Here is a 26,292-nt window from a genome sequence, read left to right on the forward strand (position 1 = left end):
GCTCAGACTTAGCATAAAAGGTCTGGACCTGGTTGGGCTATGTTTTGTGAGGGGATTCAAGGTACCACAGGAACCCTCTAAGGGCCGGGCAAGGATCTAGGGATGACATGACTACCTTCTACACAAGCTCTTTGGGAGAATCCAAATACACACATATCGAACTTGAACACAGTTCAACTCTTTGGGATTTGCTTCAATAACCACTTAGGATAATGGCCAATATGAGGTAAATGCTCAATAAATGTTAGTAGTTCTATTAAATATTCTGACACAATTCTCAACTCCCTGCCTCTAGCAATCACTTTCATTTTCCGCTTCTATATTTTTTTCTCTTGTCTTGGTACTCTGTAGCTCTTTTCTCTACGAAGCTTTTATAAAAAGGGAATAAGATTTTAGATCTGATAAGATCTTCTTTGATTTAGGTCCCAGGATAACACAGTTTTCAACGCATGTAATATATTGGCTCCTGGTGTCTGGTGACAGTTACCTCAAGGAGTATTCATTGAGGAAGTTAGGTTCCAAAAAATTCTAGAACACATAGTCATACCCATACCAACACACCTCGAAACCCTAAGATTAAGAAAGACCTTATATTTGCAGGGAAATAAATCAAACCATTAGAAATTATTTTCAGGAGTAAACCATATCTAGCAATTACTATATGGCAATGGTGTCTAAAAGTAGTGTACCTTGCCAACAAAACAAATTATTTTCATGACAAATTATTTACAAATTTCAAAGAATTTCTCTTCTGAAATCTTAAGGTGAAATTAGCTTCATTATTCTTTTCTATTTATTAAAATTTAAAGACATTATCAAGACAAAATTCAAGCAGTAATACAAAATCAAGGCTCATGAAACTGCATGAATATATTGTAATTGATATTGTATAACATTTCTTTGGCATATTCGCCCATCCGTTTTCTCTCTTCTCTCTGCTGACATCTGATTTTACAAACTGTGAACAGCGAGTACACACAGTAGGTAGGGAGCCCAAGGGGATGACTCTACAGTAATGACTAAAGTGAATTTTATGTCTAAATGTTCCGTTACCAGGAGTTTAGCTTTGTAGGACCTGTTGTGAGAGCAGTTTCTTAGATATGTGCTGTGATGACCACGCATTATCACAAAAACTTGTCTCTGATTTAACAACTATTTCAAAACCTTGTGAAAAGCCTCCTGCTTTTTTCCAATCTATCTCTATGCAAAGTTTAGAAAGGGCCACCACCCATGACTGTGTGTCATTACGTTCCCACATAGTTGTGTCATCTGAATCCCCTGAAGGATCTTGTTTTTAAGACATAAAGTGCCCTCTAGAAAAAAAGTACAGCTCTGTTCCACCAATGAGCTGATAACAGGGCAGACTTACATCGCAGCAAACTGGGATTCCAAAGCATGCCCAATCTGCCAGGGCAAGGAAGGCCAAGACATTAGGCTGATTGACAGAGTTAGTGCTCAGGCCCCGGGGTTACGGAGGCTGTGGTGTGACGGCATCACACCCTGTCACGTTTCGTGAATCTGCAATAAAGGAGCGCTGTGTGCGGGAGAGCAGTCGCGGGCACAGCAGCGGGAACGATGCTTTCCACGTGAGCAGCTGGACAGCATCTTTCATTTTTATTTGTCCATAGAAGCCGGTAGGATCTGATCACTACCAGGATGCACCCTCCCCACTAGAATCCCTCACTCTCTGTCAGCCCTGAAACAGCCAATGAAGAGGCGTGACGCCCACCCGCGTGCCCTGCACCTCCCTTCCCGATCGGACCCCGTCAGGCAGCCTCCCATGTTTTCCATCGGCGGCTGGAGGCCTCCGTCCACCTGCTGTGTGCAGCGAACACCAAAGAAATGGGAGCCAAACGGTGCGTCCTGTCCGGCAGGAGAGATGTCTGGGACAGGTGGCAGGGGCGGCGGCCGGGGAGGACAGACGGACTGACAACCAGACAGACAGACAGCAGCACCAGCAGACACCATCCATTACTTCCAGTCTCAGAAGAGGGGAAGCCTGCAGCGCCAGGGACAGGCAGCAGATTAAGGAGGTTCTGCCTCCCTCAAGCAGGGAGGAGGCTTAAAGTCTTTGTGTTTTGTTTTGGATAAGAAGGGACAGGGAATTTAGAAACCTGCTGCTCTTCATAGAACCAGGCCAACTCTGGCCTTCCGAGTTAATGGCTCCTCTCGGGGTCTACCATAAAAGGGCAGGGATGACTGAGTTTCTCCCTGTGTGCTGATCGGCCCCAACAGCTGTTCTCCATGCACCCCCTCCCCGATATGGGCTGCAGCTGTGCTGGTGGAGACCCAGCAGGTCGGGGACACAGCTCCCTCCAGCTCTTTCCTGCCAGCCGCTGCTGCACCCAGGCAGAAGGAGGAAAACCCCCCTCCTGTGGCAGCATCTTCTCTTTTGGAGGCCTTTCCGAGGGTGGGCGGGGTAGCGTCCCTGGCTGCCCTGAGCTCAGGTGGGTATCACCCTTTTGCCATCCCTCCTTCTCTCTTCACTAACTCCAGATGCAACAGGCTCCCTTTTGGCTCTTCACACAAATCTTCTGCCCCCGGACACACCTTCTGGCCTTAACTTGGGGCTCCAAGGAGCTCATCTCCATCGGGGCTCTGAACCCCCTCACTGCCAAGTTGAAAACTTTGCCTGATACTTGGAGACCCCTCTATGGGAAGTCCCCTCCAACTCCCCTCATCATCAGTGGTGGGAAGCACTTGCAGGAAAGCCAGCACCCCAGGGCGGGTTGGCCTGAGACTAAGGCAGGTGGCGGGACAGGGTCGCCCATGCCTACATCACCAGCCACCAGTCTGTCCCCTCCCCAGACCCAGCTAAAAGGGGCACTGTACAGAGGTCCCTCGCAGGGTTGGCTGATGGGATTTAAAGAAGGGCCGATGTGTGCAAAGATTCAGTCCTCTATTGTAAGGCTTGCACCAGGAAGGAGCAGGCCCTGGCGCTCCCTTGGAAACCAGTAAGAGGAACCTGTATTTTATTCAGGCCAGGGTACCCATCAGCTTCTCTCATTGTTAAAAACTTTGCATTGCCAATGGCATTATATATGGGGAAGAAAATGTCTTCACACAGGTCTTCTGTGTAGCAGACCCTGAATCAAAGGTTAAACAGAAGCTGGGGAGGCAGGTTACCAAAGATGGCAACTGCCTTAGGAAAAAAAAAAAAAAAAAAGACCCAACCTCGGGCTGCGAGATGAATGAGTAGCAAAATGAACACTCAAAATAAGCATCTTTCTTGCATCAATGCTGGCACCCTTGGCTGGGGTAACCCCAGCCTGCTCAACAACTCCAAGGCAAGAAGAGCTATTCTGGCAGCTCTTCCCCACCTCGCCTTCCTGCCTGTTCAGCGCCTGCCCCTCCTCTGCTCCGGCTCCGGGGCCCCTTCCTTCTACTCGGGCGACATCTGCTCTTCTGAGCTTCCGCACACCCCACCCCCGGGTGGCCCCCGCGCACCCAGTCCTCTCCTGCACCTCGGTCCCCAGCCATCGTCTCCCCAGGTTCCTTGGCTCAGGGCTCAGCGCATCCTCTCCTGACACCTGTCCCGCACCCCCACCCGCCTCCTTGCACCGGCCTCTCGGGCCCGCGCCCCCAGGCAGGCGCCTCCGCCCGCACCCAGCACCCGGCCCGCCCCGCCCCCACCCCCAGCCGGGAGGACCGGGCGGCAGCGGGGGAACGGCCCGCGGGAGGGAGGCTCGGCGGGCCCGGCCGGCCGGCTTACTTGAGCATGGCTTCTTCCTTCTCCTCTTCCTCCTTCTGCCGGTCCATCACCGCCAGGATGATGTTCCTCTCCTCCTCGGTCAGGTGGCTCAGGTCGGGCAGCTCGGGCATCGGGGGAGGCACGGTGGGCGGGCGGGGACCCCGGGGCCCCACGGCCGAGGACATCTTCGCGGCCTGGCCCGCCCCTCCTCGGCGGCCTGGGTTCGGCGCGAGCGCACCTTCGGATCCACGCCCGGCGGCGGCCGCGTCCCGGCTCGGCTCACCGCGGCGCCCTCCCGGCCGCGGGACTGGGCAGCGGGCGAGCCCGGGCTATCATGCTCCTCCGCCGGCGCCCGGCCCCGGAGGCGGCCGCCTTTGTTTTGGTGGCCCTGGCGAGGCGCGGGCGCCCGGCCGCCTCCCGCAGCCCAGCCTTCCCGGGCGGGGGCGGGAGCGCACGGGGCCGAGGATGCTCGGGGCTCGGCGAGGATGCTCCTGCTCGACCGCCTCCGTGCGTCCGCGGTGCGGGAGGAGAGTTTGGGTGGCACTTAGGCGGAGTCTCCGCGGCTCGGCTCCGGTGATGCTGCTGAGCTCGCAGACACCGCCGCCAGCCGCTCGGCCCCGAGCCGCTCCGCCCACGGCGCCCACCCGCCCACTCCCGGGCCCGGGCCCGCGCGCCCCCTACCCCCGCCCCTGGCCGGCGTGAGCACCGCCGCGCTCCAGCCCAGGTACCTCGGCCCGTGACTCATCCTGCCTCTCCCGCTCCCTCGTCTCTGCCATCCTCGCCAGCCCTGTGTCTCCACGGTTTGCCTTAATCGTCATCATCCCCGCTCCCCATGTTCTTCGTGGATCATTAGTATTATCAGAACACCCATGGTGTTCTGAACAGGACGGAACAGCTTTGGCATGCATTTCCTCCCCTCCACCGTATCTTTCTCATGTACTGATCAAGTGTTCATAGCCACAACGATGTGGTTTTTAAAGATAATTTTGATCCCCCCCCCCGCCCCCGCCCCGACACACACAACAGCCTAGGTTTTCTGGGTCTTCCAGTCTTCCTTGACCCACCCTCTGCGGTCCTGCTGTGCAGTGTATCTGAAATCCCCCTCCAGAGGCACCACACCACGGCGAATCTTTAATTTGTCATTTTGGCCTCTGGATAGTCCATCTTATCACATAACTGCACTTCTCTGCTGTTAGCAAATGGATTATCTACTCTAATTCCTCTAATGATGCTCGCTATCATCATGCATTCACTTCTTAGCCTCTGTAGGTACTTCTCAAGAAACACCGATCCCAGATAAGAAAACCACTCCACCACAGCCTACTGTGAGAAGCTCCTGCTCAATGCTTGGCCCAATGATAAGCATCAAGGATGAGCTCCCCTTGCTGATAAAGGCAAAAATAGACAATCTTTTCAAAACTGTTGATGTTATTGGCTTTCAATACTTGAGACTGAATTTTGTCAATATATTTATTTAAAAAACTTAATATAGAGAAGAGTTCAAACTGAGCAACAATTTTTCTTAGCAATGGTGTTGGAAAAAATTTGATGTTTCTCTCCTGTCTAATTCTTTTTATAGTTCTGGAAGGCATCTAGTTTTTTTCTGTTTGTTTTGGTTTTATTTTTTAAATTTTCCCTCCAAGTCTTACTTTGTTAATAAAGAAGATAAGGATGATGACATTTATAAGTGCTTAAAAACCCTAAAATATTCAAGTTTAAAAAATTTAGTAGTTTAATTAGTTGATCTCCCATTGAATGAAGGGGGGTATTGTTTCTATTTGGACACATCCGTTTGCATAATCTCAGTAATGGAAGTTTCACTACCACTTAATTTTATCCCTATATCTAAATTTCCCTTCTACCTGAAAATCTCTCTGTTCCTTGAGATGCCCATCATATCATCTTCAATTTTCTCCGCAGTAAACCTGCCCATTTTATTCAACCAACAATCTTGTAGCATGATTTCAAAATATGGTCATTTTTGTCACCTGCCTTGGGACATTCTGGTGGTTTTTCACTAGCCTTCCTGAATAGCGATATCAAGAACACACAGAAAGAACCAAGAACAGTGCCTGACTCTTGCTCTGTAATCATTATTTTTATTTGCACAACTTAACATTTGGCCTGGCTTTTTGATAGTCATGTTGGTTATGAGGATGCCACTGAAATAAACACATAGTTCTAAAATTTCAGTCCTTTTTTGGTAACTGCTACTGCCTAGCCAGATTTCCCCTTTCTTCTAATTAAGCAATTGATGAAAATACTCTAGTCAGCATCTTTTCTTCGTTTAAAAAAATTAGCCTTATTTCCCTTAGACCAGCATATATTCAGGAGGGAAAAATATATGAGTTTGAATTCTGACTCTATCAGTAATTTCATGATCTTGGCAAATCCATTATCCTCTTTGGATCTCTGTTTCTTCCCCTAGGAAGAGGAGTAAAGATACTCACCTCAAAATAGAAGAGGGATGTTAAATTAGAAGGCATATTTGGAGCATCTAGCTGTGTGCCTCATACTTTCTAGTCCTCCTTTTTTCTCTTTTCCTGCGAGGAATGTTTTAGGCCATTTCTCCGTGATTGATGTTCAGAGGGGAGAAGAAATGCAGGTGGCGCATCCGTTCTGTCTGATGCCTGCCTGTCCATGTGAAGACACAACAAGGTCCATGTCCTCACATGGTGGACAGTCAAGCTGTTGAAATCCTTCTAAGATGTCAGTAAAGGAATGAGGAACCCTCAGTAGACATTAGAACTAGTTAAATGAAGTTCTCAAAGGTAGGGGCCTAATGAGCAATTAACAGTGTGCTTTTCATCTGAGAGAGCTGCTGTAACAAAATACCACAGGCTGGGTGGCTTAAACAGCAGAAATTTATTTTCTCATAGTCCCAGAGGCTAGAAATCCACAATCAAGATGTTGGCAGGACTGATTTTTCCTGAGGCCTCTCTCCTTGGCCACCTTCTCGCTGTGTCCTCATGTGGCCTGATCTCTGAGCAGGCCCATCCCTGCTATCTCTCCTCTGCTTACAAGGACATTGTTCCTGTTGGTTTAGGCTCCCCACCCTTAAGACCTTATTTGACCTTAATTACCTCTTCAAAGGTCCTATCTCCAAATACAGTCACATTCTAAGGTGCTCAGGATTAGAGCTTCGACTGTAACTTTCGGGGCAAGGAGCACACAGTTCCACTAGTCCATTACTAGCTGTTTCCATTTATTAGAATTACTTTGGGAAATGGTGATTGATGTGTATTATCTAAATGATTTAATGATAAGAAGTCTGGTCTCAAGCATCTTTATGTTTACAACTTCTTGCCTGTTCTTTGATAAGTGAGTATGAAATCAGCGAGTGAATAAATGAATAAAGGAGAGACTGAATTGACCAATGAACTAGTCGATGCCATGGTATACCCATCGATGTGTCCCCTCTGTCAGGGATCCCATCCATTATCAAGGGGTTCAAATCTAAGAGAAGTACATTTCTTTATATTTGCCTCCAGAAAATCAGAGTTACATGCACTTAAGTAAGCAAATAAATGCCCAAGGCAGACGTGCCAAGGTGAGTGGCACATACGATTAGTTCCTGAAGATACTGTACAAAAAATAACCAATAAACATAGAAAAAATATGCATAATACCTCCTCCTTAGAAGATTTCCCTGGTAGCTCAGCTGGTAAAGAATCTGCCTGCAAGGCGGAAGACCTGGGTTCGATACCTGAGTTGCGAAGATCCCCTGGAGAAGGGAAAGGCTACCCACTGCAGTAATTCTGGCCTGGAGAATTCCATGGACTGTATAGTCCATGGAGTCGCAAAGAGTCGGACACAACTGAGCAACTTTAACTTCCTCCTTAGAAACTCACAAGGTTCCTTAACAAATAAAAGGTGCTAAGAAGCAAGTTATTTACTGCAGTAACAAAATTTGTTTTGCTTGGTTTGGCCTGGCATTTCCCAAATCTGTTTGGACAGCAATGAAACTGCCCATTTCCCTAAGGGACAAAGCATGCTTTGGACAAGTACTGGGAAAAATCTCATCTTATGGGCTTGGCACCCAGAGATGTTGACTAGAGAGACAGCCCCTTGCCCAGCCAGTGAAATCTACAGGAAACTGTCTTAAATCTTTATTCATAAGACATGTATAAAATGCCTGTCAGGTCAACACTAACCCTACGTTCAGGACTTAAGTCAGAAGAGATGGCTGAGACCAAGCTCCTCTCAGGTAAAATTCTAAGCTCTCTTTTCCACTGAGGCCCTCAAACCATTATTTCTTGAAAGATGTCTAAAATTCAACATCACTGATAACTGCTAGTTTAACTTAGTAGCTAAGACTGTAACTTCCAGGTGGAAAAATCATTGAAATAAGGTCAGGTGCAAATCCTTGCTGTACCGTTTGACAGAGGTAATGAGTTTAAAACTGCTTTTCCCCAAAGTTCAGGTCTACTCAGAACCTCAAAATATGACTGCATTTGGAATTGGATCTTTACAGATGATATTAGATGAAATAGATCATGTTGTAATAGGATGGGTTCTAAGTCCAATGACTTTTGTCCTTATAAGAGGAGAAAGGCTCAGATGCACAGGGAGGAAGGCCATGTGGAAGCAGACAGAGGAGAGGGTGAGGCAGCGCCAGACCCAGAAACACAGGGAGCCACCGGAAGCTGGTGGATGCAGGAAGGATTCTCCTCTGCAGACCTGGGAGGAGGTTTGGCCTACTGACCCCTGGATTTTGGACTTGCAGCCTTCACAGCTGTGAGAGATTAAATCCCTATTGTTTCAAGCAGTTTTGCAACTTGTGCTGCATTGCTATAGAAGCCCTAGAAAGTTAATACAACATTTATGTGTGTTTGGGTGAAGTATGCCTTGCTGAGCCTTATTTTGCATATCTATACAATGTAAATAACACTATCTACCTTCCAGGATTTGGGTAATATTGAAAGCTGGGCTCTGAGGCTATGGGAGTGAAGACTGAATATAAGTTAATGGCCCTAGAAGGATTAATAAAGTATGACCAATGAGTCAAATGCAGGCCAAAGCCTGTTTTTTTGAATAAAGTTTTATTGGAACACAGCCATACCCATTGATTGATGTATATCTATTGCTGCCTTCCTGCTATGATGGTACAGTGGAAAACACAGCAAAACCTAAAATATTAATTATCTGCCTAACAGAAATAGGTTTGTTGACCTCTGCTTACAATGTGATTGGAGCAGTTCAGTTCAGTTCAGTTCAGTCGCTCAGTCGTGTCCGACTCTCTGCGACCCCATGAATCGCAGCATGCCAGGCCTCCCTGTCCATCACCATCTCCTGGAGTTCACTTAGACTCACCTCCATCGAGACCATGATGCCATCCAGCCATCTCATCCTCTGTTGTCCCCTTCTCTTTCTGCCCCCAATCCCTCCCAGCATCAGTCTTTTCCAATGAGTCAACTCTTCACATGAGGTGGCCAAAGTACTGGAGCTTCAGCATCCTTCCTTCCAAAGAAATCCCAGGGTTGATCTCCTTCAGAATGGACTAGTTGGATCTCCTTGCAGTCCAAGGCACTCTCAAGAGTCTTCTCCAACACCACAGTTCAAAAGCATCAATTCTTCAGCGCTCAGCTTTCTTCACAGTCCAACTCTCACATCCATACATGACCACTGGAAAAACCATAGCCTTGACTAGACGGACCTTAGTCAGCAAAGTAATGTCTCATATTTTGAATATACTATCTATGTTGGTCATAACTTTTCTTCCAAGCAGTAAGCGTCTTTTAATTTCATGGCTGCAGTCACCATCTGCAGTGATTTTGGAGCCCCCAAAAATAAAGTCTGCCACTGTTTCCACTGTTTCCCCATCTATTTCCCATGAAGTGATGGGACCAGATGCCATGATCTTCATTTTCTGAATGTTGAGCTTTAAGCCAACTTTTTCACTCTCCACTTTCACTTTCATCAAGAGGCTTTTTAGCTCCTCTTCACTTTCTGCTATAAGGGTGGTGTCATCTGCATATCTGAGGTTATTGATATTTCTCCCGGCAATCTTGATTCCAGCTTGTGTTTCTTCCAGCCCAGCACTTCTCATGATGTACTCTTCATATAAGTTAAATAAGCAGGGTGACAATATGCAGCCTTGACGTACTCCTTTTCCTATATGGAACCAGTCTGTTGTTCCATGTCTAGTTCTAACTGTTGCTTCCTGGCCTGCATACAGATTTCTCAAGAGGCAGGTCAGGTGGTCTGGTATTCCCATCTCTTTCAGAATTTTCCACAGTTTATTGTGATCCACACAGTCAAAGGCTTTGGCATAGTCAATAAAGCAGAAATAGATGTTTTCTGGAACTCTCTTGCTTTTTCCATGATCCAGCGGATGTTGACAATTTGATCTCTGGTTCCTCTGCCTTTTCTACAACCAGCTTGAACATCAAGGAGTTCACGGTTCACGTATTGCTGAAGCCTGGCTTGGAGAATTTTGAGCATTACTTTACTAGCATCTGAGATGAGTGCAATTGTGCAGTAGTTTGAGCATTCTTTGGCATTGCCTTTCTTTGGGATTGGAATGAAAACTGACCTTTTCCAGTCCTGTGGCCATTGCTGAGTTTTCCAAATTTGCTGGCATATTGAGTGCAGCACTTGCACAGCATCATCTTTCAGGATTTGAAACAGCTCCACTGGAATTCCATCACCTCCACTAGCTTTGTTCATAGTGATGCTTCCTAAGGCCCACTTGACTTCACATCCCAAGATGTCTGGCTCTAGATTAGTGATCACATCATCATGACAGAAGCATAACTTAATAAACACACAAGAACTGTTGGACTTTAATAATTGCTCTAGAAAATAACTTCCAGTATGGAATAGAGAGTAAACTGTTGGTAGTGGGTAGCCATGGTGTCCTAAGGACGGCTTCTGTAGGCAGAGCTTTAAAGAAGAAGAAGGCATTTTCTGAGAAATGCCTGGCTCAGAGTGTTCCAAAGTGAGGAAGGCAATGGACACAGGGCTCTAGTCAGGAAGGGGCAGAGCCCTAGAGAAACAGAAGATGAGCCAGAGAGGGGGGTTCACTGAGAGGAGAGGAGGAAACACAGGAGACGAGCTCCTCCAGGGAATTTCTACTCCAAGGAATAAGCAAGTGGCTCTTTCATGATGTTAGGATTCCGTATAACTCCAGTTACAATGATAAAAGTTATGATTTTTAACTTCTGGAAAATTTAGAAATAAATTAGGAACACCTTCAACACCTAAGCAGTCTTGCCTAACCAGTGAATGACAACAGTGAGTTTTAATTTAATTTATCATTGCCTCAACCTGTATATTATTCACATATTGTCATGGGCATCTATGCTATTACACGAAAATGGTTTCTCTGTAAGTTGATCACGTGTCCCTGTCTACCCAGGACTGTCTGAGTTTGTGCCTCCTGTATAAACAGCATCTTCTTTCACTTAACAGTGTTCTAGTTTGGATGACAAACTATATGGTCACCCTATTTATGCATAGTTATAATTATTTGCAAAAAATGTTGCATTTTTGGCTTCAGCAAACATTTGACTCTCATGTGATCTTACTTAAAATATTTGGCTCAAAGTGGATATGAGATTTTACTTGAATTCAACCAAACTCTTATTGTAATCTGAATTTTGGTAAGGTTCCACTATTGTCATTTATTTCATGAGGAACTGAATGTGTGGGACTCTTTGTCCTTGGACCTAGAAGAAACGTGATTCTGTTCTCTCCTGGTGGGTCACACCAGCCTTGGACATACTTCTTCCAAGCAATTAATTCTTGGAAGAATAGAAATATTCTTAACTATCCTTTCTTTGAGTTATTGCAATGCTTATCTCCTGATTTTTTTAAAAAATCAGAGTATCAGAGTTCATGGCCTCTTTTACATTCGTTTGAAACTGATCATCTTCCATTTCAATCACACTTAGAATGTTTAATTGGCACTGTTCGAGCATAATTTCTCTACATTCTGTTCTCTGCTTTGAGTAACTTCTTAACTCCTTGGTTGTGATTTTGCATGATATGAAGAGTCTCCTTCTTACATGCGATAACTATTTATTAGCTCTGTCCGTCTGAGAGTTCCTTCTAAGTGTTTACACCAGATGGGTTGAGGCACTAGAGTCTTAGTGCCATCCTCCCCGCTATGGGAGTGAATTCCTCCTCTATATACAATCAATCTCTTTATTAAAAAGGAGGATGGATGGAATTGTCTAAAAAGGAATGTTAAGTTTTACCTACCTACAAAGATAACAGCATCTTAAGTGGAAAATGGATTTGGAAAGTAATTCTGATTCTTTCTTCCTTTCTACACATGCATGGATAGTGAGGTGTGTTTATCAGTCTTCATCAAAATAATGGGTGGAATCAAAGCAAATTACAAAATGTAATGAACGATTTTAAACCTAATGCTAGATATTATTTTATTTTGGCTTAAGAAAGAGCCTATCAAGCAAATAAGTTCTTCCTAGTTCATTCATTATGGAAGTGGAAGTGTCAGTCACTCAGTTGTGTCCAACTCTTTGCAACCCATGGACTATAGCCCACCAGGTTCCTCTGTCCACGGAATTCTCCAGGCCAGAATACTGGAGTGGGTGGCCATTCTGTTCTTCAGGGGGTCTTCCCAACCCAGGGATCGAACCCAGGTCTCATGCACTGCAGGCAGATTCTTTATCATCTCAGCGACTGAGGAAGTCCCTATGGGAGTATCCATTCATTTCTAAACATGCTACTTGCCCTTGGGTCTGCTTCTCTCTACTTCTCTCTCCTTCAAAACTTAACAGCTCAGATCTCCATCCACGTTTCTACCAACAGAATTTTGTATCTACCTCTATTCATCCTTGGTTATCCTGCCCCTTCCCCTACTCTTTCAGTTGTGTATGTCCCAAAGGCTAGATAGAACTTGTAATGCTTTGTGAAGTTAAAGACAAGTATATGTTATCTAATTATCCTCTGGCTAAGGGTATCAGAAGGCCAGGGGGGTAGAGAAAGTAGTAAATTAAAAGCATTCATTGACCATACACACACTTGCATACATACACATCCATCGTTAATACAATGCAGAATTTAACTCTAGTAAAAATCAATCAAGAGCTGGGTATTTGAAAGATAGGCATTCGACTAGAAACAAATGTGAAAAATGGAGCTGGAGGAGGGATGTTTGCAACTCTCAGTCTATTAATAAACAAATAACTGTATTTTGAACACTTTCTGTGTTCAGGGGAATGTGCTTGATGTGGAAGGAAGTAAAATGAAACACACACACTTCCAATTCGTCGAGGGAGACCAAACGTCAAGAAATCAATATATAATAATCAATGATATAATTGTGTCAGAATAAGGAGTGAACCAAGACACTGTTCATCAGGATTTTGGTTCCAACTCTGAGCATGCAATCTTGAACAACTTACTTAATATTTCTAGACCTAATTTCCTAATTATGTAAAATTAAGTATTAATTAAGTATTAATTAAGTATTAATTAAGTATAATTAAGTATATGTATAATTAAGTATTAATTAAGTATTCTACCAGTGTTTTTAAGAGTCTAGCTATCTCTAACCAGACCACCTGACCTGCCTTTTGAGAAACTTGTATGCAGGTCAGGAAGCAACAGTTAGAACTGGACATGGAACAACAGACTGGTTCCAAATAGGAAAAGGAGTACGTCAAGGCTGTATATTGTCACCTGCTTATTTAACTTCTATGCAGAGTACATCATGAGAAATGCTGGGCTGGATGAAGCACAAGCTGGAATCAAGATTGCTTGGAAAAATATCAATAACCTCAGATATGCAGATGACACCACCCTTATGGCAGAAAGTGAAGAGGAACTAAAAAGCCTCTTGATGAAAGTAAAAGAGGAGAGTGAAAAAGTTGGCTTAAAACTCAACATTCAGAAAACTAAGATCATGGCATGTGGTCCCATCACTTCATGGAACATAGATGGGGAAACAGTGGAAACAATGTCAGACTTTATTTTGGGGAGCTCAAAATCACTGTAGGTGGTGACTGCAGCCATGAAATTAAAAGACACTTACTCCTTGGAAGGAAAGTTATGACCAACCTAGATAGCATATTAAAAAGCAGAGATATTACTTTGCCAACAAAGGTCCATCTAGTCGAGGCTATGGTTTTTCCAGTAGTCATGTATGGATGTGAGAGTTGGACTGTGAAGAAAGCTGAGCGCCGAAGAATTGATGCTTTCGAACTGTGGTGTTGGAGAAGACTCTTGAGAGTTCCTTGGACTGCAAAGAGATCCAACAAGTCCATACTAAAGGAGATCAGTTCTGGGTGTTCATTGGCAGGACTGATGCTGAAGCTGAAACTCCAATACTTTGGCCTCCTCATATGAAGAGATGACTTATTTGAAAAGACCCTGATGTTGGGAGAGACTGGGGGCAGGAGGAGAAGGGGATGACAGAGAATGAGATGGCTGGATATAATCACTGACTTGATGGACATGAGTTTGGGTAGACTCCAGGAGTCGGTGATGGACAAGGAGGCCTGGCGTGCTGCGATTCATGGGGTCAAAAAGAGTTGGACACGACTGAGCAACTGAACTGAACTAAACTGAACATTATAACATACAAAGAGGCAGGGAACAATATACAGCATGCAGCATTTAATAAATAAAGAACAGTTTTTGTGAGATAAGAGCATCTTTATAATGGAAAGTGTAGGCAAGAAAATCAGGAACATTAAGCTAGACAATTTACTTGAGCCATACCTATCAATTTACCAGCATCATTAGTTATTAAATACATTAAAACTAATGCAAATTAAAGCCATGATGAGATATCACTGTATACTTTATCAGTACACCTAAAATAAAAATAGTGATAATACTAAATGCTTTCAAGGATGCAGGGAAATCATGCTTTCAAGGATGCATCTCTCATACATTCATAGTGGAAATGTAAAATTTGGCAGTCACTTTGGAAAATAGTTTGGCTATTTCCTCTAAAACTAAACATATACTCACCATAAGACTCAACAATTAACTAAAAACAGAAGTACCATATAACCCAGCAATCCCACTTCTGGGCATATACCTTGAGCAAACCATAATTCAAAAAGACACTTGCACTTCAGTGTTCACTGCAGCACTGTTTGCAATAGCCAGAACATGGAAGCAACCTAAATGCCCATCAACAGAGGGATGAATAAAGAAGATTTAAAAAAAAGTTAATATCAATTGTATATATGTGACACATCTTCTTTAGCCATCCCTCTGTTGATGATAACAACAGATGGATGTTACCTATCAACAGATAAAAATGAACAAACCATTAGCCAGACTCATCAAGAAAAAAAGGAAGAATCAAATTAACAAAATTAAAAATGTAAAAGGAGAGTTTACAACAGACAACACAGAAATACAAAGGATCATGAGAGACTATCACGTGCAACTCTATGCCAATAAAATGGACAACCTGGAAGAAATGGACAGATTCTTAGAAAAGTTAAATCTTCCAAGACTGAACCAGGAAGAAATGGAAATTATGAACAATTCAATTACAAGCCGTGAAATCAAAACTGTATTCAAAAATCTCTCAGGAAACAAAAGCCCAGCACTGGATGGCTTCACAGGTGAATTCTATCAAACATTTAGAGAGGAACTAATCCCTATCCTTCTAAAACTCTTCCAAAAGTTGCAAAGGAAGAATCACTTCCAAACTCATTCTATGAGGCCACTGTCACCTTGATACCAAACCCAGGCAAAGGAAACAGTAAAAAGAATATTATAGGCCAATATCACTGATGAACATAGATACAAAAATTCTCAACAAAATTCTAGCAAACAGAATTCAACAACACATCAAAAAGATACACCATGACCAAGTCACATTTATTCCAGGAGTGCAAGTATTCTTCAGCATACATGAATCAATCAATGTGATACACCATACTAAAAGCTTGAAAGATAAAAACAATATGAAAGTCTCAATAGATGCAGAAAAAACTTTTGACAAAATTCAATAGCCATTTATGATTAAAAGAAAAAAAACTTCAAAAAATTGGCACAGATGGGACCTACCTCAATATAATAAAGGGCATATATGATAAACACACAGCAAACACTATTCTCAATGGTGAAAAACACAAAGCATTCCCTCAAACATCAGGAACAAGACAAGGGTCCCCACTCTCACCACTATTATTCAATATAATTTTTGGAAATCAGAGAAGAAAAAAGAAATAAAAGGAATCCAGACTGGAAAAAAGAATTAAAATTCTCACTGTTTGCAGATAGCATAATGCTATACATAGAAAACCCTAAACAGACCATCAGAAAATTACTATAGCTAATGTTGAATTTAGCAGTGGCAGGATACAAAATCAAGACACAGAAGTCATTTGCATTCATATACACTAACAATGAAAAATCAGAAAGAGAAAATAAGGAATCAATCCATTTCCCGTTGCAACAAAAAGAATAAAATACCTAGGAATAAACCTACCCAAGGAGACAAAAGAGCTGTATACAGCAAACTATAAGACACTGATGAAAGACATCAAAGACAATATAAACAGATGGAGAGATATCCCAGGTGCCTGGGCTGGAAGAATTGATATTTTGAAAATGACTATACTACCAAATGTAATCTATACATTCAATGCAATCTCTATCAAATTACCAATGGCATTTTTCACAGAACTAGAACAAAACAACAACAACAAAAATCACAGTTCATATCAAAACACAAAAGACCCTGAGCAGACAAAGAAATTTGAGAAAGAAGAATGGAGCTGGAAGAATCAACCTTTCTGACTTCAGACTATACTACAAAGCTATAGTCATCAAGACAGTATGGTACTAGCACAAAAACATAAATATAGGCCAATGGGACAAGAAAGAAAGCCTAGAGGTAAACCCACACACCTATGGATACCATATTTTTGACAAAGGAGGCAAGAATATACGATGGGGCAAAGATAGCTTCTTCAATACGTGGTACTGGGAAAACTGGACAGCTACATGTAAAAGAATGAAATTAGAACATTTCCAAACACCATACAAAAAGATAAATGCAAAATGGAATAAAGACCCAAATATAAGACCAGAAACTATAAAACTGCTACAGAAAAATAGGCAGTACACTTAATGGCATAAATCAAAGCAAAACTTTCTATGAACCACCTCCTGGATTAATGAAACTAAAAACAAAAAATAAACAAATGAAACCTAATTAAACTTACAAACTTTTGCACAGCAAAGTAAACTATAAACAAGGTGAAATTACAATCCTCAGAATGGGAAAAAATAATATCAAATGAAACATGACAAAGGATTAATTTCAAAAATACACAAGCAGCTCTTACAAGTCAATAGCAGAAAAATAACCCAATCAAAAAATGGGCAAAAGACCTAAACAGACATTTCTGTAAAGAAGGCATGCAGATGGCTAATAAACACATGAAAAGCTACTGAGCATTGTTCATTACTAGAGAAATTCAAATTGAAATTACAATGAGATATCACCTCACACCAGTCAGAATGGCCATCATCAAAAATGCTGGAGATGGCATGGAGAAAAGGGAACTCTCCTGCACTGTTGAAAAAAGTGAAAGTGAAATATTCAGTCATGTTCAGTCATGTTCGACTCTTTGTGACTCCATGGACTATACAGTCCATGGAATTCTCCAGACCGTAATACTGGAGTGGGTAGTCTTTCCCTTCTTCAGGGGATCTTCCCAATCTCGGGATCAAACCCATGTCTCCCACTTTGCAGGCAGATTCTTTACCAGCAGAGCCACAGCTGGTGGGAATGCAAATTGACAGAGCCACTATAGAGACCTGTATGGAGATTCCTTAAAAAACTAGGAATAAAACCACCATATGACCGAACAATCCCACTACTATGTACATACCCTGAGGAAACCAAAATTGAAAAAGACACATGCAACCCATTGCAGCTTTATTTACAATAGCTAGGACATGGAAGTAACCAAGAGGTTTATCGACAGATGAATGGATAAAGAAGCTGTGGTACATATATACAATGAAATATTCAGTTCAGTTGTTCAGTCATGTCCAACTTTTTGCAACCCCATGAATCGCAGCACACCAGGCCTCCCTGTCCATCACCAACTCCGAGAGTCTACCCAAACTCATGTGCATCAAGTCAGTAATGCCATCCAGCCATCTCATCCTCTGTTGTCCCCTTCTCCTCCTGCCCCCAATCCCTCCCAGAATCAGGGTCTTTATCAATGAGTCAACTCTTCACATGAGGTGGCCAAAGTATTGGGGTTTCAGCCTCAGCATCACTGCTTCCAATGAACACCAAGGACTGGTCTCCTTTAGGATGGACTGGCTGGATCTCCTTGCAGTCCAAGGGACTCTTAAGAGTCTTCTCCAACACCACAGTTCAAAAGCATCAATTCTTTGGTGCTCAGCTTTCTTCACAGTCCAACTCTCACATCCATACATGAACAATGGAAAAAACGTAGGCTTGACTAGACAGACCTTAGTCGGCAAAGTAATGTCTCTGCTTTTGAATATACTATCTAGGTTGGTCATAACTTTCCTTCCAAGGAGTAAGCGTCTTTTAATTTCATGGCTCCAATCACCATCTGCAGTGATTTTGGAGCCCAAAAAATAAAGTCTGACACTGTTTCCACTGTTTCCCCATCTATTTCCCATGAAGTGATGGGTCTAGATGCCATGATCTTCATTTTCTGAATGTTGAGCTTTAAGCCAACTTTCTCACTCTCCACTTTCATTTTCATCAAGAGGCTTTTTAGTTCCCCTCCACTTTCTGCCATAAGGATGGTGTCATCTGCATATCTGAGGCTTTGATATTTCTCCCAGCAATCTTAATTCCAGCTTGTGTTTCTTCCAGTCCAGCATTTCTCATGATGTACTCAGCATAGAAGTTAAATAAGCAGGTGACAATATACAGCCTTGACCTACTCCTTTTCCTATTTGGAACCAGTCTGTTGTTCCACGTCCAGTTCTAACTGTTGCTTCCTGACCTGCATATAAGTTTCTCAAGAGGCAGGTCAGGTGGTCTGGTATTCCCATCTCTCTCAGAATTGTCCACAGTTTATTGTGATCCACACAGTCAAAGGCTTTGGTATAGTCAATAAAGCAGAAATAGATGTTTTTCTGGAACTCTCTTGCTTTTTCCATGATCCAGCAGATGTTGGCCATTTAATCTCCGGTCCCTCTGCCTTTTCTAAAACCAGCTTGAACATCTGGAATTTCATGGTTCACATATTGCTGAAGCCTGAGTGAAATATTACTCAGCCATAAAAGGAACATATTTGAGTCAGTCCTAATAAGGTGAATGAACCTAGAGCCTATTATACAGAGTGACGTTAAGTCAGAAAGAGAAAACCAGTTATCATATACTAGTAGATATATACAGCACTTCCCTGGATGTCAGCTGGTCAAGAATCTCCCTAAAATGCAGGAGACCTGGGTTTGATCCCTCGGTTGGGAAGATTCCTTGGAGAAAGGAACGGCTACCCACTCCAGTATTCAGGGCTGGAGAATTCCATGGACGGTACAGTCTATGGGCCACAATGTGTCACACATGGTTGAGTGAGGTGGATGAACCTAGAGCTTATTATACAGAGTGAAGTCAGAAAGAGAAAAACAGTTTTTTGTATGCTAACACACACACATTTATAAATAAATATATTTTAATATATTATAAATATATAAAACAAATATATTTTAATAATATAATATATAATAAAATATATAAAATACACATATTTTTATAATAAATATGTAAAATAAATATATTTTAATATATTATATATATATTATGGGATCTATATATATATGGGATCAAGAAAGATGGTACTGATAAACTTTTTTTCAGGGCAGCAACGGAGACACAAACATAGAGAAAAGACTTATGGACACATAAGGCTGGGGGAGAAAGAGAGAGTGAGGGGTATGGAGAAAGTAACATGGAAACATACATTGACATACGTAAAATGGAAACGTACATTGACATACGTGAAATGAATAGCCAGTGGGAATTTGCTGCATGAATCAGGGAACTCAAACAGAGGGGTGGGATAGGGAGGGAGCTGGGAGGGGTGTTCAAGTGGGAGGGGACAGGGGTAAACCTATGGCTGAATTGTGTTGATATTTGGTAGTAACCAATGTAATCATATAAAGCAAATATCTTCAATTAAAAATAAATAAATTAATTAAATAAAATGAAAAATAAAATAACATCACTGAAGGGAAAAGAAAAAAATGGTAATAGCCAGTCTTTGTCCGTTACCTGAAGGGAATAATCATGGCATGAACAAAGAAAGGAAAAGCCACTGTCTGACAAGGGAGACACTACACATTTGCAGAAAGACTCCTCGGAGTCGGAAGCCAGGGGATGATTCCAGGCCATAATGAGTCTTGCTCCTCCCAGAAGCCTTCACTTCGAGATCTATCTTGGCTAGGGTGTGAGTGCACTCCCCAGGGGAGACAAATTAACCATGGGGGACAAAGTAAGGTGATTGGCTTGAGGGAAGACAAAGAACCAGAATGCTACTCCTTTATAAAGGATTTAACCTTCCCAAAGCTGCAGTTCTCTCTCTGAGCTGGCCTGTGTGCTTTTCCACGTGTACTTATCTTTTCAGAAAATTTTTTAATTTACTCTTAAAAAACTAGGGATGGATAAAGAAGATCTGACACCTACATACAATGAAATATTACTTAGCCATGAAAAAGAACAAAATAATGCTATTTGCAGCAACATAGATGGGCCTAGAGATTATAATACTAAGTGAAGTATGATAGAGAAAGACAAATATAATATGATATCACTTATATGTGGAATCTAAAAATGGGGTGCAAATGAACTTATTTACAAACAAAATAGAGTCATTGATGTAGAAAACAAACTTATGCTTACCAGGTTATAAGGAGGAGGAGGGATATTTTGGGAGATTAGGATAACATATACAAACTAAAACTACTGTGTATAAAATTAATCAACAGCAAAGACCTACTGAATAGCACAGGGAACTCAGTACTCTGTAATAGCCTATAAAGGAAAAGAATCTTAAAAAAGAATGGACACATGTTTGTGTATAACAGATTCATTTTGCTTATATCCTTAAAACTAACACAACTTTGCAAATCAACTATACTCAAATAATTTTCTTTAAAAACCCAGCAATCACAATCTTGAGAGTTATTCCCAGATAAATAAAAACATTTGTTCATACAAAAACCTACATACAAATGTTTATGGGAGTTTTATTAGTATTAGCAAAAAATTGGGAAGTACCCAAAAGTCCTTATCTGGGTGAATGGTTAAAGAAACTTGTAGATCCATACTGCTGCTGCTGCTGCGTGGCTTCAGTCGTGTCCGACTGTGTGACGCCATAGACGGCAGCCCACCAGGCTCCCCCATCCCTCCAGGCAAGAACACTGGAGTGGGTTGCCATTTCCTTCTCCAAGGCATGAAAGTGAAAAGTGAAAGTGAAGTCGCTCAGTCGTGTCCGACACTTAGCGACCCCATGGACTGCAGCCTACCAGGCTTCTCCATCCATGGGATTTTCCAGGCAAGAGTACTGGAGTGGGGTGCCATTGCCTTCTCTGAGATCCATACTAATGGAAGGCTAAACAACAAAAAGGAGTTAACTATTAGCACAGGCAACAACTTGGACCAATCTCAGGGAATGATGGTGACTGAAGAGATAATTCCAAAAAGATCACATGTAGGCAAAGAATGTGATCCTCTGGACTCTCTAAATAATTCATATTAGAAACTAAGAAGGCAGATGAAAGCATTTATCTTATTCTTTACCTTAAATAGTACTCATCTACACCTGTTATTTCACTCTTACAAACTTGTGGCTTAGGGATAAAAGTTCCATTTATAGTATTCAAGAAATAATAAAATTATAAAGATGGAGAATAGTTTAGTGGATGCCAGGGTAAGAATGAGAGTAGGCTGGCTGTGAACTATACTTAGACATACACACAAGTACGTGGATGTATATTTTTAAAATGCTGAAAATGGACTAAAGTCTAGTTAATATTATGCCAACATCAATTTCCTGGTTTTGATACTTTCTTCCAGTTATATAATATGTCACCATTGAGGGAAGCTGGGTGATGGTTTATGAGAATCTATCTTCCAACCTCTGTGATTCTCTGGACTCCATAAATACTTTAAAACAAAAACTAAGAAGGCAGATGAAAATGTCTGTCTTATTCTTTACCTCAAATGGTGCTCTCATCTGCACCTTTTAATTCACTCTTAGAAACTTAAGGCTTAGGGATTGATCCCAGCTTCCTGTTTGGAGCTTCTTTGTCTAAACCAAGGGATAAACTTGCTTTCCTTTTGCAACAAGGAATAGCATTATTTTGGGCACAGGGACTGATTCAGGAGTTGGCATGTGGTCCTTGATAGGTAGACAAATTTTATGGAGTTACCTAGAAAACAGTACATCATTATATTCTATGATGGAGCATATTTCATTCACACGATGTTTAAGTTATGTGTTTTACCCTTTCTCTGTTTTAGTACTGCAGCACTGTACTAAAGACAGTGATACTACTTCAAGGTCAAAGTGAGAATAAAAAGATTATGAAACCATTGAGTTGTGATGTCACTGTTCTATTAAGTACTGAGAAATCCTAACATCCATTTACAACGATGTCACCCCTGATTCCTTCAAGACTTAATTTCCCACACATTTTCCTCAATTCACAAGTTACTTTTCAACTGACTCTAGTTCAGACACCTTGGATGTAATACGCCCTGTTTTTAGAAATAGAATGCTTACTCTAGTGGATGTTGTCAAGTTTCACTGAGATCTTCCTTCAGAACCAAGGCACTCATTACCTCTCTGACTGGGAGTTTGCTTGCTTGCAGACATTTAGATTAAGAGAGCTGTCTCACCTTCCATTCCTTTCCTTGAAGAAACCCTCATTCAACGAGTGGTCAAGACTGCAGTTTACAAAGATCCAGCCTGTTTATTTGATATAAAAAGGGGAGTGTCTTTAGAGATCCTGTGTAATTGGTAGCATGTGCTTTTGCACCTGTGTGGATAGTCAATTTTTCTCCCCACCAAATTCACCCTTCCTTGCTCCCTCACAGGTGTTCTCAAAAGTACAGCATGATAAACCTCTTGCCTGCTAATCACAGAGTTTTTGAGCCTGTTTCCCTGGGAACCTAAAGCACAGCAGTTGCTATCAGGGGTGGTCCAAGGAAGCAGACCTAAAAGTGGGATTATGATGCTGACTCACCTGCTGGCCAACCGGTGATAAAGAGCCCATTGGTGGTAGGCAGAATACACATAGCCCTCATTCAGCAGCCATACAATTGTTCAAACTTTCACTGAGAGTGAGCTGGGATGGACAGCAATGCATAGGATTGCTCTGATGAGTGCAACATCCCTGACCCTTGAGAAACGTGGAAACGTTACAGGTATAAAGACTATGGAATCGGATGGCTGCTTCTACCCACTGATTCACTGGATAGAGACATTAAATGAGGGCAATTTATCATCACTTAAAGATCAAGTGTAAAAGTCAAAGGGCTTCCTTGGCAGCATGTACCAAGAGTCTCATCTTGTACAGCTATAAAACAGACAAAGATGATATTCAGACCTGAGTGGTTGAATTCTCCAAGTGGCTGAATTCTCCAAGTTGTTCAAATCCTTAAGTGGTTCAAATCCTTAAGTGGTTGAATTCTCAACTTCAATAAATCAGCTACACCAAAATCAGAGCCTGAATGGAGGGAGCTTGGATGTCTAAGACATGGGATGAAAGCATCTGGGCCTATGTTCTCAGAAGAACTGAATCCCCAGAGGACCTTTAACTCTCTGAGCCAGCCAGAGTGGCTCTCTCTTGTGTTAAGTGCCAGGGCTAACCCTTAACTGAAGGGAGATGTAGTATCTCCCCTAAGATTTTACTTTGCCTCCCTTCTTGGCCACCAGGCCAATAATGACAGGCTTGAGTCACTATATAACCCAGCGGGGTCGTGCTGAGCCTGCCTGGAGAGAACATGGGCCACACCCTGAAGGAGCCACAGGACTGGCCACCCTGCAGGAAGAGCCAAGGATGTCTGTACGGGACTGAACCCTGACTCTCTTGCATCAAGTAGGCCTGGAGATAGTCACAAACCAGAGAGCTTATTGACTTGAACACAGACATACTTTCTCATTTACAGGACAAAATACTCTGGTGAGGGCTTGGGGAGGCTCTGCTGACATATCACTGGGATGGATGTTTGAAATGTGGAGAAAGAGAAAGCCCATAGCAAGTGGGTTAGAAATACCAGAAATGCTGGGGCAGACAGTGGATCAAAAGACGCAGAGAAAGGAGCTTGCTAGTGTGGGTATATCATACAAGGTCATAAAAGCTAACAGCCAAATATCTTCTGAACAAGACCCTGGAGAACACTCCATGTATCAAAGCAGTAACCTAGAAGCTGGTGGAAAGGGCAACCAACATCTATAAAAAAACTTAGTGGTGGCTTCTTCTCCAGGCCAGAAGTGACTAGACTCCCTGACAGAAATGAGTATCAGACAATTCCAAAATTATAGAGATCAGATGGTGTTTAACCATCAGAAGAAAATTAGATACAGTTATTATAAGAAGCAACATGGTTGGAGAGGCAGGAGCTATGGAGATGGCTAATTGCTCCATCTATTCAAATTCATAAAATAAGGACTTGTTGCATCTATATAATGATTAGAAATAAAGGATAAGTAATCAGGGGATGGAGACATCACTTTGCTGACAAACATCCGGGTAGTCAAGCCTATGGTTTTTCTAGTAGTCGTGTACGAATGTGAGAGTGGGAACATAAAGAAGGATTGATGAAAAGTTGATGCTTTCAAACTGTGCTGCTGGAGTAGACTCTTGAGAGTCCCTTGGACAACAAGGAGATCAAACCAGTCAATCCTAAAGGAAATCAACCCTGAATATTCATTGGAAGGACTGATGCTGAAGTTGTAATACTTTAGATACCTGATGTGAAGAGCCAAGTCATTGGAAAAGACTTTGATGCTGGGAAAGATTGAAAGCAGGAGGAGAAGGGGACGACAGAGGATGAGATGGTTGGATGGCATCATTGACTCAATGGACTTGAGTTTGAGCAAACTCTGGGGGATGGTGAAAGACAGGGAACCCCGGCATGCTGCAGTCCATGGGGTCACAGAGAGTCAGACACAACTGAGTGACCAAACAACAACAAATCAGGGGACCAATGGTGGCTTCCTTGGGTGAGTTTTAAGACTTAAAATCTGTTCGCTCAAAAAGTACACATGCCCAGGTATGGAGACTGCAAAATCTTGACAAGTCTGTAATGGTAATGACTCTCCAAATGACCCACACTCACCTTCTCAGGTACCTGTGCACTAAAACTATAATTTTTCAGAACTTTTAAATGTACGGTTTGCGCTGAATTTGATAAACAGGGTAAGATCATAATTGTCTCTTTTGAAAATTAGGGTGATATAAAATATTAATTTTAAAAAGAAGTCCTGACACAGGTCTGGCTTATATTCCATCCACTGGATCTGGCTTATTGTTCCCCTTAGTCATTTCCTGGGTTTCTGAATGTAATTAAAATAGACATAATTGGAAGTTGGCAGAATCCCCAATTAGCTCCTTGGTCTGTGAGATAAGAGCTACTGTAGTAGAGAAATCAAGTAGAAAGTCCTTCAATAATCTCCCGCTAGACCAAGAGAGTGAATAAAAATAATACTGCACACTGAAGAGGAATGAAAGAGAATATCACTACCAATGAAAAATTAAAGGCAAACTATTTCATATAGGATTGGTAGTCAAGGTGTTAATATACAGCACAAGGAACTGTACCCATTATCCTATGATATACCATAATAGAAAAAAAAAAGCATATGAGATTGATTGGTTCCCTCGTGTACCCACTTAATTCACAGAATCCTAGAAATGAGAATGGTCTTGCCTAAAATAGTAGCCCTAATTTTAACTGCTTTTTTCAGCTATAGTAAGTTTCCTAGAACAAGTTAACATGACTTCGAGTTCATTGTATGTAGACATTGATCTAATGAATACAAGTTTTTTTCATCACTCTTCTGGGAAAGAGTTCCAGATGCAATTTACTTCCAAACAATACATACAGGTGGCCAAGAGGCGCATGACAAGAGGGTCAAGATCACTAACTATCACAGAAATGTAAATCAAAACTACAGAGAGGTACCACCTCACACTGGTCAGAATGGCCATCACCAAAGTCTACAAATAATAAATGCTAGAGAGGGTGTGAAGAGAAGGGAAACCTTCTACACTGTCAGTGGGTATGTAAATTGGTGCCGTCACTAAGCAGAACAGTATGGAGGTTCCTTAAAAAAGTAAAAATAGAACTACCATATGATCCTGCAATCCCACTCCTGGGTGTATATCCAGAAAAAAATGATAAAAATATAATTTGAAAAAATACAAGCTTCTCAATGTTCATTTAGAAGCAACCTCAATGTCCACTGAGATGAATAGATAAAGAAGATGTGAGATATATATATATATATATATATATATGCGTGTGTGTGTGTGTGTGTGTGTGTGTGTGTGTAGGGCTTCCCAGGTGGTACTAGTGGTAAAGAATCGCCTGCCAATGCAGGAGATGCCAGAGATGCGGGTTAGATCTTTGAGTCAGGAAGATCTCCTTGAGA

At 42.2% G+C, this 26,292-nt stretch overlaps 1 protein-coding gene across 1 annotated transcript in view; it reads right to left on the reverse strand.

Moving 5' to 3' along the window:
- The window catches only part of LOC138445570 (regulating synaptic membrane exocytosis protein 1-like), a 253,257-nt gene extending 248,955 nt beyond the window's left edge, over nt 1-4,302 (reverse strand). The window contains exon 1 of the mRNA XM_069599475.1: nt 3,713-4,302. Coding sequence (XP_069455576.1) covers nt 3,713-3,876 — 164 coding nt within the window. The 5' untranslated portion in view covers nt 3,877-4,302. The remainder of the gene's footprint in view (nt 1-3,712) is intronic.
- Nucleotides 4,303-26,292: the final 21,990 nt, after the last annotated feature.

Source organism: Ovis canadensis, chromosome 9 (genome assembly GCF_042477335.2).
Source record: "Ovis canadensis isolate MfBH-ARS-UI-01 breed Bighorn chromosome 9, ARS-UI_OviCan_v2, whole genome shotgun sequence".
Classification (NCBI taxonomy): Eukaryota; Metazoa; Chordata; class Mammalia; order Artiodactyla; family Bovidae; genus Ovis; species Ovis canadensis.